The 14,337-nt window shown below is 37.8% G+C and overlaps 1 protein-coding gene across 1 annotated transcript in view; it reads right to left on the bottom strand.

Moving 5' to 3' along the window:
- The window catches only part of LOC114026284 (connector enhancer of kinase suppressor of ras 2-like), a 560,345-nt gene that overhangs the window by 172,236 nt on the left and 373,772 nt on the right, over positions 1 to 14,337 (bottom strand). The window contains exons 10-11 of the mRNA XM_027839961.1: positions 9,258 to 9,382; positions 7,817 to 8,043 (exon numbers count right to left, since the gene is read on the bottom strand). Of these exons, the coding sequence (XP_027695762.1) occupies positions 7,817 to 8,043; positions 9,258 to 9,382 (352 nt within the window). The remainder of the gene's footprint in view (positions 1 to 7,816; positions 8,044 to 9,257; positions 9,383 to 14,337) is intronic.

Raw genomic sequence — 14,337 nt, 5'->3', positions numbered from 1 at the left:
AATAAGGTTTTTAATATTTCTACCTTTTTGCATTCATATATCCTTTAAGTCCTCATCAGGTGGTCAAAATTTTTTCAAGTGCCTTATAATGTAGAAAAATAAGTATTCTCCTTAATAATTCCATTCAATAATCCCCAAAGGTCAATTATATCTAATTTTGTTAGTATTCTCCTGAGATTCTTAATACTTTTCTTATACAGTTTTCTGATAGATTCGTATAAGTATGAAAGAGTAATGTTGAAATTCTCAATAATTAGTGTCTAGGTTTTCTTATGATTGCCAGCTTATCTTTTAAGTACTTAGATGCTATGCCATTCAATGACTACATATATAAGATTGATATTGTTTCATTAGGGACAGCATGGCAGGTTTGATAAAGAGTCTGCTTTAGAACCAGGAAGATCTGGGTTCAAGTCTTGTCTCTGGCACATATTGGCTATATGAACCTGAGAAAATCACAAGTGCTGGTGTAGGCAACTCTCTAAGACTAAGCTGCAATATGTGCCAGAGGCAAGACTTGAACCCAGATCTTCCTGGTACCAGTTTGCATTGGTAAAGGGAGTTTTTTTTCATCTGGAAGCTTTTTTTAAATCATTGGTCCCTATGCCTATCTCAATTGTTTCATCATCTATAGCATTCATATGAGATCAAGTGAGATAATATTTGTCAAGAGCTTAGTACACAGTAGGCACTCAACAAATGGGTATTTCAGGGGCAGCTAGCTGGCGCAGTGGATAGAGCACTGGCCCTGAAGTCAGGAGGACCTGAGTTCAAATTCAGCCTCAGACCAAACACTTGACACTTACTAGCTGTGTGATCCTGGGCAAGTCACTTAACTCCAATTGCCTTTAAAAAAACAAACAAACAAACAAACAAACAAATGGGTATTTCCTTCCTTCCTTAAGATTATAGAAGATTCTGCATGAAACATTTAGAATTACCTAGAATCAAAAAGCTAATAAAAGAATTGAATTAATCAAAAGAAAAATCAAAAACAATTTAGTTAGTAAGTTTAACCTTCCAGGACATATTAACAAAAAACCAATAAATAGGCAAAACAATTGAAAGAAAGATTCTGGTACTGTGGCGCAAGGAGCCACGATCCCAAATTGTCAGCAGAATCAAATGTCAAATATGGCTAAACTTGACAAAACTGCCATCATCTGATCAGATGCTTTGGCACACCAGTGCTTAGTTGTCAGAGACAAATTTCCAGGCTGTGATTTCTCAAATACAGTCAACATCACGGATTCTATCTTTTTTCTGTCATCTTCTAATTTTCGAGGTATTAAATAAAACCAGCTGCTGATGGGAGGAAATTCTGAGCTAATGTTTCTATCAAAAACAGGAAGTTTTTTGATGACAATTTAACATAAAGAAAGATTTGAAGCTTTTCTCTAGTTCTTTGCAAAAAGCATCTTGGTTCCCCACATAAAATATATCCAATGGTGAGACAGAGAAAATATGTGGGTTAATATGAGAGCAGAAATGGAAACAGAAGATCAATTGAACAACTTAAAAGTTACTTATTAGGCACTGAAATGCTGCATTGTCCCTAAAATAATTTTCACTTTAATTCAAATCAATATAGCTAATAGTTCTTAAGAGCCTACTAAGGACAAAAGATACCATGTGAGGAGATGGGTACTCAAAGGTTTGCAAATGTGTACATATACACAAACATACACACAGAGTCCCCATCTGAAGGAGCTGGTATTCTCCTAGGGACACACAATATTTACATAGATAAGAAATTCTGCTAACATAAAGGGGAGAGGAGAGAAATAACAATCCTGGGCTTTGAGAAAGGGTTCCTTCAGGCAGCCCACTAAACTGGGCCTAGAAGAAAGCTAAGGATTCATTTAAATCACTGTCCTTTATTCTGCCTTTTCTTTATGTAAGCCAGGTTCATTATTAGAGGTTAGTTTGCATATCTACCTTGGGAAATTATGAGACACCTCAGGCTCTTCTACAAACCTTATTTGCATATGTATCCTTTTGTCTTATGGGGCTAAGAAAGAATTACCAAGTTCTTTAGATGTCTGAATTTGCATATGGAAATAGGTTGTATATTGCAACTCCCTGGCACAACACTGAAAAGGACCCCAAATCCCTAGAAAATTGGTGGGTTTGGGTCCAGTCTTGGTGAAGAGCCAAAAAGAGCTGATGGAAGAACTAGGTGCTATTACTGTTGTTGGGTCATGTCTGACTCCTCATGACCCCAGGGACCACATAGCACACCAATACTATCAACAGGGTTTTCTTGGTAAAGATATTGGAGTAGTTTGCCATTTCCTTCTCCAGTGGAGTAAGGTAAACAGAAGTGAAAAGACTTGCCCACGGTCACACAGCTGGTAAGTGTCAGAGGTCACATTTGAACTCATGTTTTCCTGACTCCAGGCCCAGTGCTCTATTCAATGAGCCACCTAGCTGCCCCCAGGTACTATCATACTTCGTAGTTTATTTCTCAAAGTTAAATCAATACTTTGAGTTTTCCTTAAAGGATGTGATGCTTTTCAGTGCTCCAAGTACCAATGGGCACATGTCAAATAAAATCATTGCTGATATGAAAGCTTCATTTTCCTATGGATTTTGTCTATAAAATTCAGTGTAATGCAAGGATTAATTCCTTTTGATAAGCAGTTCATTGTTTTCTGTGTTGAAGAGCACTGTGCTGGGAGGAGGGAAGGGGAAACAAAGTTTATAATGAAATAATGTATGCGAAGTATTTTGCAAACTTTATACTACTGTGTAAATCTTGGCTCTTATGTAAATGCTGGTAATTATTCAGTAGCAGAGCATGGAGAAATATTATAAGTTCATGAGTGGAAGTCGCAAAAATATGATTTTGTGATCATCACCAATATTTATCAGCAACAGGGCTTAGTTGCTTTAGTTATAGAATGCATGATCTTCATAGTCAAGGCTGAAATGGAGAGAAGGCCCCTTTTTTGCTCTCCAAACACTTTGCCAACAAGTTGTGGTAAGAGTTAAATTCTGAAGCACTTGGCTATTTTAAATAGCCCTTAGCAACAGGCATTGGCAGCTCAAACCTGAGCTAGTGGCTGGGACCACTAGGGCCTGCTTTGCTGGCAAGTGCATGGCTCCTTGGGGCACTCTTGGAGTTAACAAAAAATGTAACCAGGCAGTCCCACACATGGAGTTTCAAAGGAATTGCAACCATACAGCTTTCTCCTCACAGTATCATTTTTGTTATGAGCCTCCTCGGCTATAATATTTCAATTTTTTTCTTGCTGTTGGCAGTTCTGCAAACCTCTTGAGTTGTTAATTCTAAATCGCTGTCCCATATTTGAAATATAAAATCATCAATTCTGGTGTCTGGTGGATCTGGGTTTGCATCAGGACTAATGACAATCGTTTTGAATGAACAGATAAATTTCATAATCAAAACGGAAGGGGGCACCAGGAGGGAGTCTTAGTCAAAACAAATAAAAGGATCAAACCTTCAATGTCATCTTGTCCTTGCTCCTCAGATTGATTTGGAGATGTATCCTGTTGATTCTGGTTTTGTATATAGTTTAGGACCAGTCTATATACAAAGTCAGTTTGGATTGAGTCAAAGGGTCCACTTGAGGACCTAGAGGGCCACATGTGTCCTCGAGGCTGCAGGTTCCACACCCCTGGGGGCTTTTGGGTACTTTCACTGAGGATACCACTACAAGCCGGCTAATAACATCATTAAGGCGACATTTCATTTTAAAATATTAATTTCCTAATAATCTCAAATGCTCTGAAAGTTGTAATATAGGTATTCTCACTCTAAAGCTATTAAATCTGTAAAATGCATTAAGACTTTGGGGACACTTTTATGTAGGTTCATACAATTTTTTATGTGTTCTTAGGGAAAAAATTGGGGGTGGGAGTTCAGATCTGTGATTTCGTCAATGGCAGAAAGTCCCAGAAAGGAAACTGCCTCCACAAATGCTGTTGCAAATCAGCAATACATTAATAAATTATAGTCTTAGAGGTTGCCTGGGACAATAATAGATTAAGTGACTTGCCCATGATCAGGGAAGCAAGTCAGGGATAGGCCTTCAACCTAGGTCTTCCTGACTCTAAGACTAGCCTTCCACCCATGATTCCAGGTAGCCTTTCCTTCCTGGAAAGATGTACAAATCAAATACATAAATATAAACCAAATTACACTTTCAATTCAGTTCAATTCAAATAATTTGTTAAGCCCCTTACTGCATCCAAGGCCCTGGGCTCAGTGTTGATGATTCAAAGACAAAAATGAAACTAGCCCTCTACTCAAGGAACATATATTCTTCTGTGGGAGAAACATTTGAAATGCATTAGGATGGCTAGCTATTAAAAAAATAGATCCTTAACCTGGGGTTCGTGAACTTATTTTAAAAAAAAAATATATTGATAAGTGTGTTTCAATATAATAGGTTTCTTTAGTAATCCTATTTATTTTGTTGGGTTTTTTTTTTGCATTTATAAACATGATTCTGAGAGTTTGTAGGTTTCACCAGACTGCCAAAGGGGGTCCATGACATAAAAAAGCTAAAGACCTCCTGATTTAAAGGAATTTTGTGGTAAATCTTTTTTTTAACTGAATAATCATTTCTACATAGTTAATAAGTTTGTGCTACAGTATGTGGACTTTTCTTAATTGGAGAAATGCCTATCTAGGCTACCAAACATGCAGACTAAGTTATGGCTTTTGGAAACTATTTTTCACATAATCCTATTTTCAAATAATTATTCAATGACGAGTTATTACTTAAACTAAAGAAAAGATTTAAAACTCAGAATGAAAGAGCAATGGTCTGGAAGTGGAAAGCCCCAACTACTTAACCTTGGGCTGGTCTTCTCTCTTGCTGCCATCTGTTCATCTTCAGTTGCTCTCAGACTGGTCTGTTCAGCTCATTTAGCTCATAGCCCCAGGGCTATTTCACCTTGACATCATCCTCCATTGTCTCTTTTATTCTAACCACCCTTCTTTTCACCAAAACCAACCATTCTACATGTATCTTTGATCCCATGCCCTACCATCTTATCTAGCAGATTGTCTCCACAATTATCCACTTTCTCTCTAACCTTCAATCTCTCCTTATCTAATGATTCCTTTCTTGTTTTTTTGTTTTCTGTTTTTTGTTTCGGGGTTTTTTTTAGGCAATTGGGGTTAAGTGACTTGCCCAGGGTCACACAGCTAGTAAGTGTCAGGTGTTTGGTCAGAGGCCGGATTTGAACTCAGGTCCTCCTGACTTCAGGGTCAGTGCTCTATCCACTTAATGATTCCTTTCTTGCTACCTACAAACCTATCCAAGTCTCTTCATTGTTTAAAAATCCCTCACTAGACTGTACCAGCCTCTCAGGCTATAAGCTTTCCCACATCTCTCTTCCCTTTCTTTCTCCAGCTCTTAGGAAAAAAAAAGTCTATACTCATTGCCTCTACTTTCTCTTTCATTTATTTCTTAACCCTTTGTAGCCAACTACATCATTCAACTAAAACTGCTCTCTACAAAGTTAACAGTGATCTTCTGAATGATAAATCTGATGACCTTTTTTCAATTGCCATCATTCTTAATCTATCTTCAGAATTTAACACTGATGACTACCCTTGCCTCCTGGATACTTTCTTCTCTCTGAGTTTTCATGACGCTGCTTTCTGTTGGTTCTTTTCCTACCTATATGATTGCTCCTTCTCAGTCCCATTTGAGATATTATCATTCATGTCACATACCCTAAATATGAGTATAGCCCAATGCTCTATCCTGGGCCCTCTTTTCTCTATATAATCTCTCAAGTGACCTCACCAGCTCACATGATTTTAATTATCCGTTATGCTGATGACTCCCAGACCTCTATATACAGTCCCAGTGTCTCTTCTGAGATCTAGTCTGGCATGAATAGCTTTGTGGACATTTTGAACTGAATGTCATGTATGCATCTCATATTCAATATTATCTATCCCCCAAAGCTCATTCTTTCAGACTTCCCAATTTTTGCCCAGGGTACTGTCATCTTTCCAGTTACTCAGGTTCAGAATCCCAGGGTCATCCTCAGCTCCTTATTCTCACTCACCTGCATATGTAATATTGCCAGATCTTGTCATTTCTACCTCCATAACAACTCTCACATCCATCCCCTTTTCTCTACTCATATAGTCACCACCTTACTTCTTGGGACACAGTAACTACTTAATAGTGCTCAGCCATTCATTCATTTATATCCTCTTCACTGTTAGAAATAACAACATAAAAGAATAGCAGCAATAGTACCTGGACACCTTGCTCATGACATCAATGATATTAATTGTGGAAATAAAAGGGCCAAGAGACAGGGGATTATTTACTGACATTTCCAAAGTGAAAACTAAGTGGAAGCCTTCACTATTCCTCCAAAAGAAAGCTGCTCAGGAAGTCACTTCTGATATTATTTAATTTATCCCAGGGTAACTGAATTTCTAAGTGGTGGGTTCATGGTGGTTTTCTCAGGGAATATGAAAGTTGGTACATCAATTTCTTACTTTCTCAGATGCAATGTCATAACTATTACAAGTGAATTAATATTATCGAGGAGTACTGTGCCCACTTGACACAAAAATGGCTCTCCATAACACTCTTATTTGGTGGAAGTCTGAGAAAGAGATGTAGGCACTTTTTATTGGGGTGAGTCATACATTCTAATAAATGTATATATAATATTCATATTTGCAAACATACATATTCATATACATATATTGTGTTCTCACATAAACTCTAGTATCACATAGGCTAAAATTTGCCACCAAGTATAAGGTAGTAAACACCCAGGGAAATATGATTTGCTTCAAATTTGAAATGTTGACCAAGAAGTAAAAATAAATAACTGAATTTTGCCCTCTTCCTGATAAATGAGACAATGAGTACCCCATTTTGTAAATGCTTTAGCATCTAGTACAGTGTTATGTGCCCTGGAGCCATTCAATAAATACTTGAGAGATTTCAATTGCTTTTACATTCACAGCGTCATAATATTCAGTGTTCATGGGCAAAGTTTCTCTTTTTTTAAATGGATCAGTGGTTAACTGGATCACAGGAGTTTATGTACAAAAATGAAAGTAAGAATTTTGGGATATTTTATACAGAATATTGGTGCTCAAAGAGACCACATGCTTTTAGAGTGGCTGAGTTTTGGGGAGTTGACTCAGCTTGGTTTTCTGTTTGTACTGAGTTATAATCCAAAAGCATTGTGAAAACAGATCAATAAAGGAGGATGAGGACCTCAGAAGGAGGTGGCAATATTCTCTTCACAACAATGAGCCAACCTTAGCAAAACAGCTAAAGAAATAAGAAACTCTGACTACTTTCTGCAATAAGAGCACTACTGAAAGGAAAAAGGTCAGTCATTTAATGAAATCTGCAGTGCCTTCCAAGTAATCTCCGAGGGAAGAGAAATTCATTTTAATTTTGATATATAAGGGCTTGGATAAACAATAACGTCCAGGCAATGTTTATGTGAAGCTCTGACCTCAAAGTTATGGCACCTGAATTTGTCACTTGGTTTCATGCACTCAGGATCCTTAAGCACTCAGCCAGGTGCTCTTTGCCTATCCCTGTTCAAGATAAAGAAATTGAAAATCTGAGGCTTAGATTCCCAGCCTCTGAGTCTGTAGTAAAAAAGGATTCATCTCCCCTAAAGCCACGAGAAATAGCCAAATGACATAATCCTCGATCATACCTTGATAGCTGAAAGAACAGTTTTTCACCACCAATCAACGTTTACCTTCTAAGAACCAGATACCATTTTGGAAGTGACAGGACATCATTAATTTAATTTACTAAGCAAAAGCACTCAGGCATACCTTGGGGAGAAGGCCTCTCTTTTCTTCCAACGCTTGTAGATCTTCCTCGTCGATGCTCGCTGCTAGTCGGACGGCTGTCACTTTCGACTAACGTGTAGTATTTCAAGGTTCCAGGTTCCACAAATAAGCCGGAATGCCCAGGGTCTCGCCTTACAGGTTTGCCTGCGGCAGATCTTCCAGCACCAGGTTCGCTGAAGTCTTCGTAAGATATTCTTGGTATGTCATCCCTAAAGCACACATCCAAGTATTTGTTTAAACTTCTGTAAGTGAAAGGGCATTTATGCAGCCATTGTAAACCTTCTGGAGAGCTAAGAAAAACAATGTCTTCTATGTTCTTTAGACGGTAGAAACCTTGTTATGGTAGAGTGATGGCTTAACTCAAATTCACACTGGAAATTGATAAAATCATGGTAAGGAAGCATATAATTTGCTTTGCAAGCTCAAATCCTAACTATTTGGCCCAAATCCTGACAGTTTACCCTGAAAATGAAACTGTTTACATAGGTAATAGAACAGCCATAACATTATTTCTTTCGATTACTATGCTTCCTAAATGACAAGATGAAATGTTGATTTGAAAATATATTCATGAGAAACAATGATTTAAGTCGTATGTAGTCATGAAATGACTAGCTTCTAATTAATTTTTGATGTAATAATAATAATAATAATGATAATAACATACTCTCTGGCCATTGACATATATAGAAGTTGCTTGTGCCATTAAAGTCTAGGAAATCTGGGGTAACAGGGTAGGACAGGGAGAAGGTGACCAGGAAAACTTTTACTGTTTTGTTTCAGATCAGAACTCCAATAGCGATCAACAAGAATGTGAGAACTATCTGTATTCAGAACAGCTGAGCTTTCCAACAGCTCTTGGAAAGAAAACCTACTCAATTATGCTATTTCTGAGTCCACTCATCAGATCAAGAGGTAAGAGAACCTGTGTTTTCCTATCCACCTATCTGTGAAGGGAAAAAGTGGATTTCAATAACCTACCTATGAACTAAAGAGACAAATCTAGGGGTATGGACATTGCATCTTCCCTTATATCACTTCTTAATTGTCAGGAAAATAACATGTGGTTGATCAGTCATAGCATTCCTCGAATCAAATCACTTTGCTGTTCCTGGTCTACCTTGTTGTGCTATCAGGCATTGGGTGTCATGGATGTCGAGAGGGAGGAGACGCTCCAAGTGATCTGTCTCCATATTCTAATCTATGTAAAGTTTTCTTTAAGAAGACCAACTTTTGTTTTGCTTGACTATACATGTTTGCAACTGGTTTTGTTTTTCTCTCTTTCTCAATGGTGGGGAGGAGGAGTGAGGAGGAAGAATGTCAGAGGTGGGAGAGAGAATTCAGACCGAAAAAGAAAAGAAAATTGAATGAAAAAATTAATAAAATTTGAAAAAATGAAGACCCAACCACCAGTGAGGTTTACCTTGGCCTATGTTGTCTAGGCAGGGGTGAGTGGAAGAATCTCTCCTCTTCCACTTGGGTGTGTTGGTCCACGGTCATGGTGCTAACAGATTCTGTGGGTCTGCTTACCCCTGTTGCACCCAAACCCTGCGAAGCAAAAATAAAACATGAACCCAACTGTTATCAAATAGTTGTGTTTCACAAAGCACACAAATCTTTTCCTAAAGGAAAATGCCCTTCCACTGGCTACACCAATTTTTAAGGTAGTGTTAGCGGCAACATCTCCTCTCAAGTTCAGATGCAACAATCACACATCAGATAGCATTGTTGTCAGGGTTTTATGTCAACATGAGAGAGCAGTAAGAGGGCATAACAAGGGTTGTTTAATTAGGAAGTAATAGGCCCATCTTGGTATTTAATATTTTTTAATGATTTGGTTGAGGTACTGAATAACCCTGCTATTTAAATTCATGTATAACTCCAAGTTAGGAATGGCTAGAATCTTGGAAAGAATTATGAATATAACTTTAACAAATTAGGTAATTACTGAGAAATAACTGGAATATAGTTCCATAATCCTAAATACATGATGACACAGAGTAAAAACAAAACACCAAAACACCTGAGAGCAGAAAATCAAAAGAACAACTGGTCCCATGCTAAGGCTTCTCAAGGTAAAAGTCTACCTTAGTTATATGACCATTTTTGAACATGCAGAGAATAACCTAAGTTTCTACTCATGGAGACATTTTCAGATAAAAAAGAAATCAGTTGAAGTGTTTAGGGGCTTCCCCTCTCCAAATGGAAAAAAAGGTGCTAGGCTTGGGGAGGATCTGTAAAATTCTGACATTTCTATAATGCTTTAAATTTTAAAAAGAATTTTACATGCAGTATCTCACTGTATCTGTCTTCATTGAAAATAGGGACACAGGGCAGACCTGGAATATTCTTGTCAGTAAAGTCATCAGGGAATGAACTTCCAGAGAGCTGATTGGGGAGTAGAACTATAGACTTCCTTCAGAAAAAAGGCTTGAGGCCCTACCCCCCTTAATGAAGCCCATTTTGAGGTACTCTACTACTCCATTTCTGATAACTGTGGTGTCAAACTCAGAAGTAGGGGCCCCTAAAATCATACAAAAGGATCTTTGCAGATTGCATATTGACTTAGAAAAACACATATTATTGTTATTATTATTATCTATGCACTATTGTATTTTATTGATTTTGTTAAATATTTCCTAATTTTATATTTTAATATGGATCAGGTCCCACTCAAAGTGTTGTATACTGCAGTGTGGCTGGAATGTTTGACACCTCTGTCCTCAGATTCCCCAAAGTTAGAACCTAAAGTTATTGCAAGCTCCACAAACCCAGAAAGCCTACTTTGGGGAAGATTTGTGGTACCATCACTGGAATTTCAGTAGGCTCAACATTTCAAATGAAAATTTCCACTCATGGTTAAGGAAGGTTACCCCCTCTTATTAATTACTACCCTAATAAATGACCTCATAAACTCATGCCAAGTTATAGAACCCTGAATAAATTCTGTCAGTGATGACCAAATCCCTTAATTAAAACAGCAAAAGAAGTGTGGTCAGCTTGCCAGGCTGCAGAGGACAGGGAAGCTATGTGGTGGCCTGTGCTGTAATAGGCCAAGGAAGGTTTGAGCCGCTGCTTTCTGAGGGAGTCATCTAGATCTAGGGCCCACAAACTTGGTTTTGAAAATATTTCAAACAATTCTGTTTTAATATAATTGTTTTGCTTTGTTATTTTCTGAATTTTGTTTTATATATTTCCATAGGCTTCACCAGACTGACTATCCAAGGGGTCTAGGACCCAAACAAGGTGAAGAACTGTGGCCTAGATCAACATCTGCAGAGTTGACCTCTGAAAGTAATAATGACTTCTGGAAAATAAATCGCTATCAGCACAGTCTTCCTTCTCTCAGATATACATTATGGACAATGAAATGTCTCTCTTGTCGCTGTGAGGAAGCATCCTGACACTTCATTTGATATTCTAAAGCCCATGTTTCTAGCATTCCTTTGGGTTTTTACCCCCTCAAAAGCACTAGGAGGACATAATGCCTTAATTATTTGCTTTCAAGGAGCATTTTCAAAATCTAGTACATTTTTAATCAAATGATAATTTCAGTTTTTAATGAATATTTATTCATTTATTTGATTATCCCATGTGCTTGACGCATTTCATTACATTCTCAGTTTTAGTTCCCAACTGTCAGAGAGATCAATGTCCTTTACTTAGCAAAAAAAAAGATACTGAGGTGCACTAAAGTTCATAAAGGTTGAAAAATACATAGGAGCTTGAATTACCATCCTTTTGCCTCTTTCTGCTATAATGGCTATGACTAAGCCCCTTGTATAGAAATGAAAATTTCCAGGTCTCAAAGGAGTGAGCCATAATCACAGTAAATAGCTGTTCCAATCCTGAGTCATAGTAGGACTTCTCCGTTGTTATCTAAGGCATTTATTATGTTCCCTAGTCTTCATATTTTAAAGTGGCTTTTTATCCTTTTTCTCCCATTTTATGCATCAAATGGTTTTTATTGGTTTCAAAACATGTTCATTAAGGTAAATGCTTTGTGTGATATTCATTAGCGGTTACGTTTAATGAGAGCAGCTCTTTATTTCAGGCTTCTTCCAATCTTTGCACTTAATAACACATTTTATACTTGAAAAGCACATTTCTAAATATTTGTTAACATTCTTTTTTTTTCCTTCTTCAAGCCTGTAATTGTAGTATGGCTTTTGTTTTCACTTGACATTCTTCCAAATGCTTCATCACTAATGTTAGAATTGTTCAGAAAACAAGGTTTCTTTAAGTGTTAGGAGGGGCCTTTGCCAGGCAAGCATAGAGAGAGGGCATACAGATTTGTTTCCACATACCTAAGTTTCATTGGAGTGCTCCATCAGATACACAGAGCAGACAGAAATGCTTTTTGTATTGTGTTTTGAAAGGTTTAACATGCCATTGTCTCAATAATACTTCAATTAAGTAGCTTTAAACTCAGTGCCACCTTGGTATTTCGCTGATATCTCAAACTTAACATGCCCAAAAGTGAACTCCTCATTCTATTTCATCCCTCTTCCCTAAACTAGGTCCTCCTTCTTACTTCCCTATTTCAGCTCATAAGGGTACTTCAAATCCTTCCAGTCACCCAGGCTAGAAACCTTAGTGTTATCTTTCATTCTTCTCTTGCTCCTTCTTACTCCACTAATGACATCACTTCCTAATTCTGCTGATTCTACTTCTGTTCTTGAATCTATTCCTCACTTCTACATCTGCTAACAACTGCCTACCCTGTTCAGTCCTCCTTCTGTCTTAACTACACTGTTGCAAAAGCCTACTTACCTCTAATCTCTCCCTTCTTTAATAGAGCTAATGTGTAGCTGCCATTTAAACCTTCCTAAGGTAGAGTTCTGGTTATATCATTCACCTATTCAAAGATACACAGTAGTTTCCACTTTTCTACCGAATTAAGGCTCAATCTTTTCTCTGGTGCTGAATTTCCTTCATTTTCTGGCCCGATCCACCTTTTCAGCCTTTCCCCTTTCTTGCTCCCCCCACAAACACCCATACCCCATCCAGCTTGAACCATCCACTCTCCTTGAAACGTGCTGAAAGATTTATCATCTCAACACCTTTGTTCAAGCTCTTCTCTCTACTGTAAGCATCCTCCCGGCCCCTCATCTTCCCCTTCTAAAATCTAGGTGAATGGCCACTTCCTTTGTGAAGCTTTTTCTGGCTCCCGCAAAGGGGGTAAGATCTAGCCCTCTCTGAACCAGCCACCTTTGTACTTTGGGCCTGTCTTCTGGTATTTCAGGTGAGCTATGTTGTACTGTTGTTATTTGAGTATTGCTTTGATTGCTCTTGCTTGTTATTCCATGAAGGCAGGGATGGGATCTTTATTCACTTTACACAAAGGAGGCATTCATTAGATATTTGTTGAATTACTGAACTGTCGGAAGTATTGTTTAGGCTGAGTCCAAAACCATGGAAGTAGTCAGTTATAATCATAATTTGGATTTTCCTTTTAAACTTACTTATAGCAAAAAAGGCACAATTATGATGATGTTGCATACCCTAATTTTATCATCATTATGCTTTATTTAAGACTAATATTAGGTATGTTATAACACCTTTTCTGTCTATAGACACAGAGAAAGAAACGCTTTCTCTAAGGTGATATTAAGGGAGGAGAATAATGAAAACAGTCCATTGATCTTCACAATCCCTGTAGCCTTGTAATTGTACTGATACTACTCAGTGCAAACTCTGGCAGCATTCCTGCCAAGAAATTAGTTGGCTTAAAACTTAATTTGAAAGCAGGTAAAAAGTTAATATAGCTGAGGAACTGAATGCATTTAAAAGTCTCCACTTGTGTTGCAAATGTGTGACTAGACTCTTCTGTTTCTGAGCTAAGGTTGTGCAATGTAACCCAAGTGCTAAATAGTATAACCTAGCCGCTGCCATGAAATAAAAAGGCCATGTGGTAGAAGAGAACAGATATCAAGCTTGGAGTCTGGAGACCTGGACTTGAGTCCCTCTTCCACCGATCTCTCAATCATGTGACCCTGGACAAAGCACTTCTCTGTGGGGACCCTCAGTTCTCATAGTGGTGAGATAACTGTGCAGGTGGGATGTGGGGACAGGCAGGGCATTTCCAAGGTCCCTTTTAGTTCTGAGATTCTGTCACCAGACCCCAAAAATATTTCTGATACTTTTGCCCATCTTAAGGACTATGTAACAAATACGATTATTCTTTAAGAACATGGAAGTAAAATGTTCAAAATAGTCATTGAAATAAATGATTGTTTCAATGCCCATATTTAAGGTATAGCCTTAGCAGAGGAACAAAATCAATCAATCAGAAAATAAATAGCAGATGTGGAAGACAGGTCAGGAAATGAATTCCTGAAAAGAACTTTGGTATTTCAACCAATAGTAAGGTTAGAATAGAAATCAGCTCTATTTAGGTTGCAGCCAGAAATTAGGCTAATTTCTTGAAATAGGGAGCAACTATTAGATCATTGGTTAATTAAGGTCATGTTTGCAAAAATACTTGTTTGTACTATTGAATG

This window comes from Vombatus ursinus, unplaced genomic scaffold (assembly GCF_900497805.2).
Source record: "Vombatus ursinus unplaced genomic scaffold, bare-nosed wombat genome assembly UNPS02004691.1, whole genome shotgun sequence".
Classification (NCBI taxonomy): domain Eukaryota; kingdom Metazoa; phylum Chordata; class Mammalia; order Diprotodontia; family Vombatidae; genus Vombatus; species Vombatus ursinus.
The sequence above is the reverse complement of the archived record's forward strand: the minus strand, read 5'-3'. Positions and strand labels throughout refer to the sequence as shown.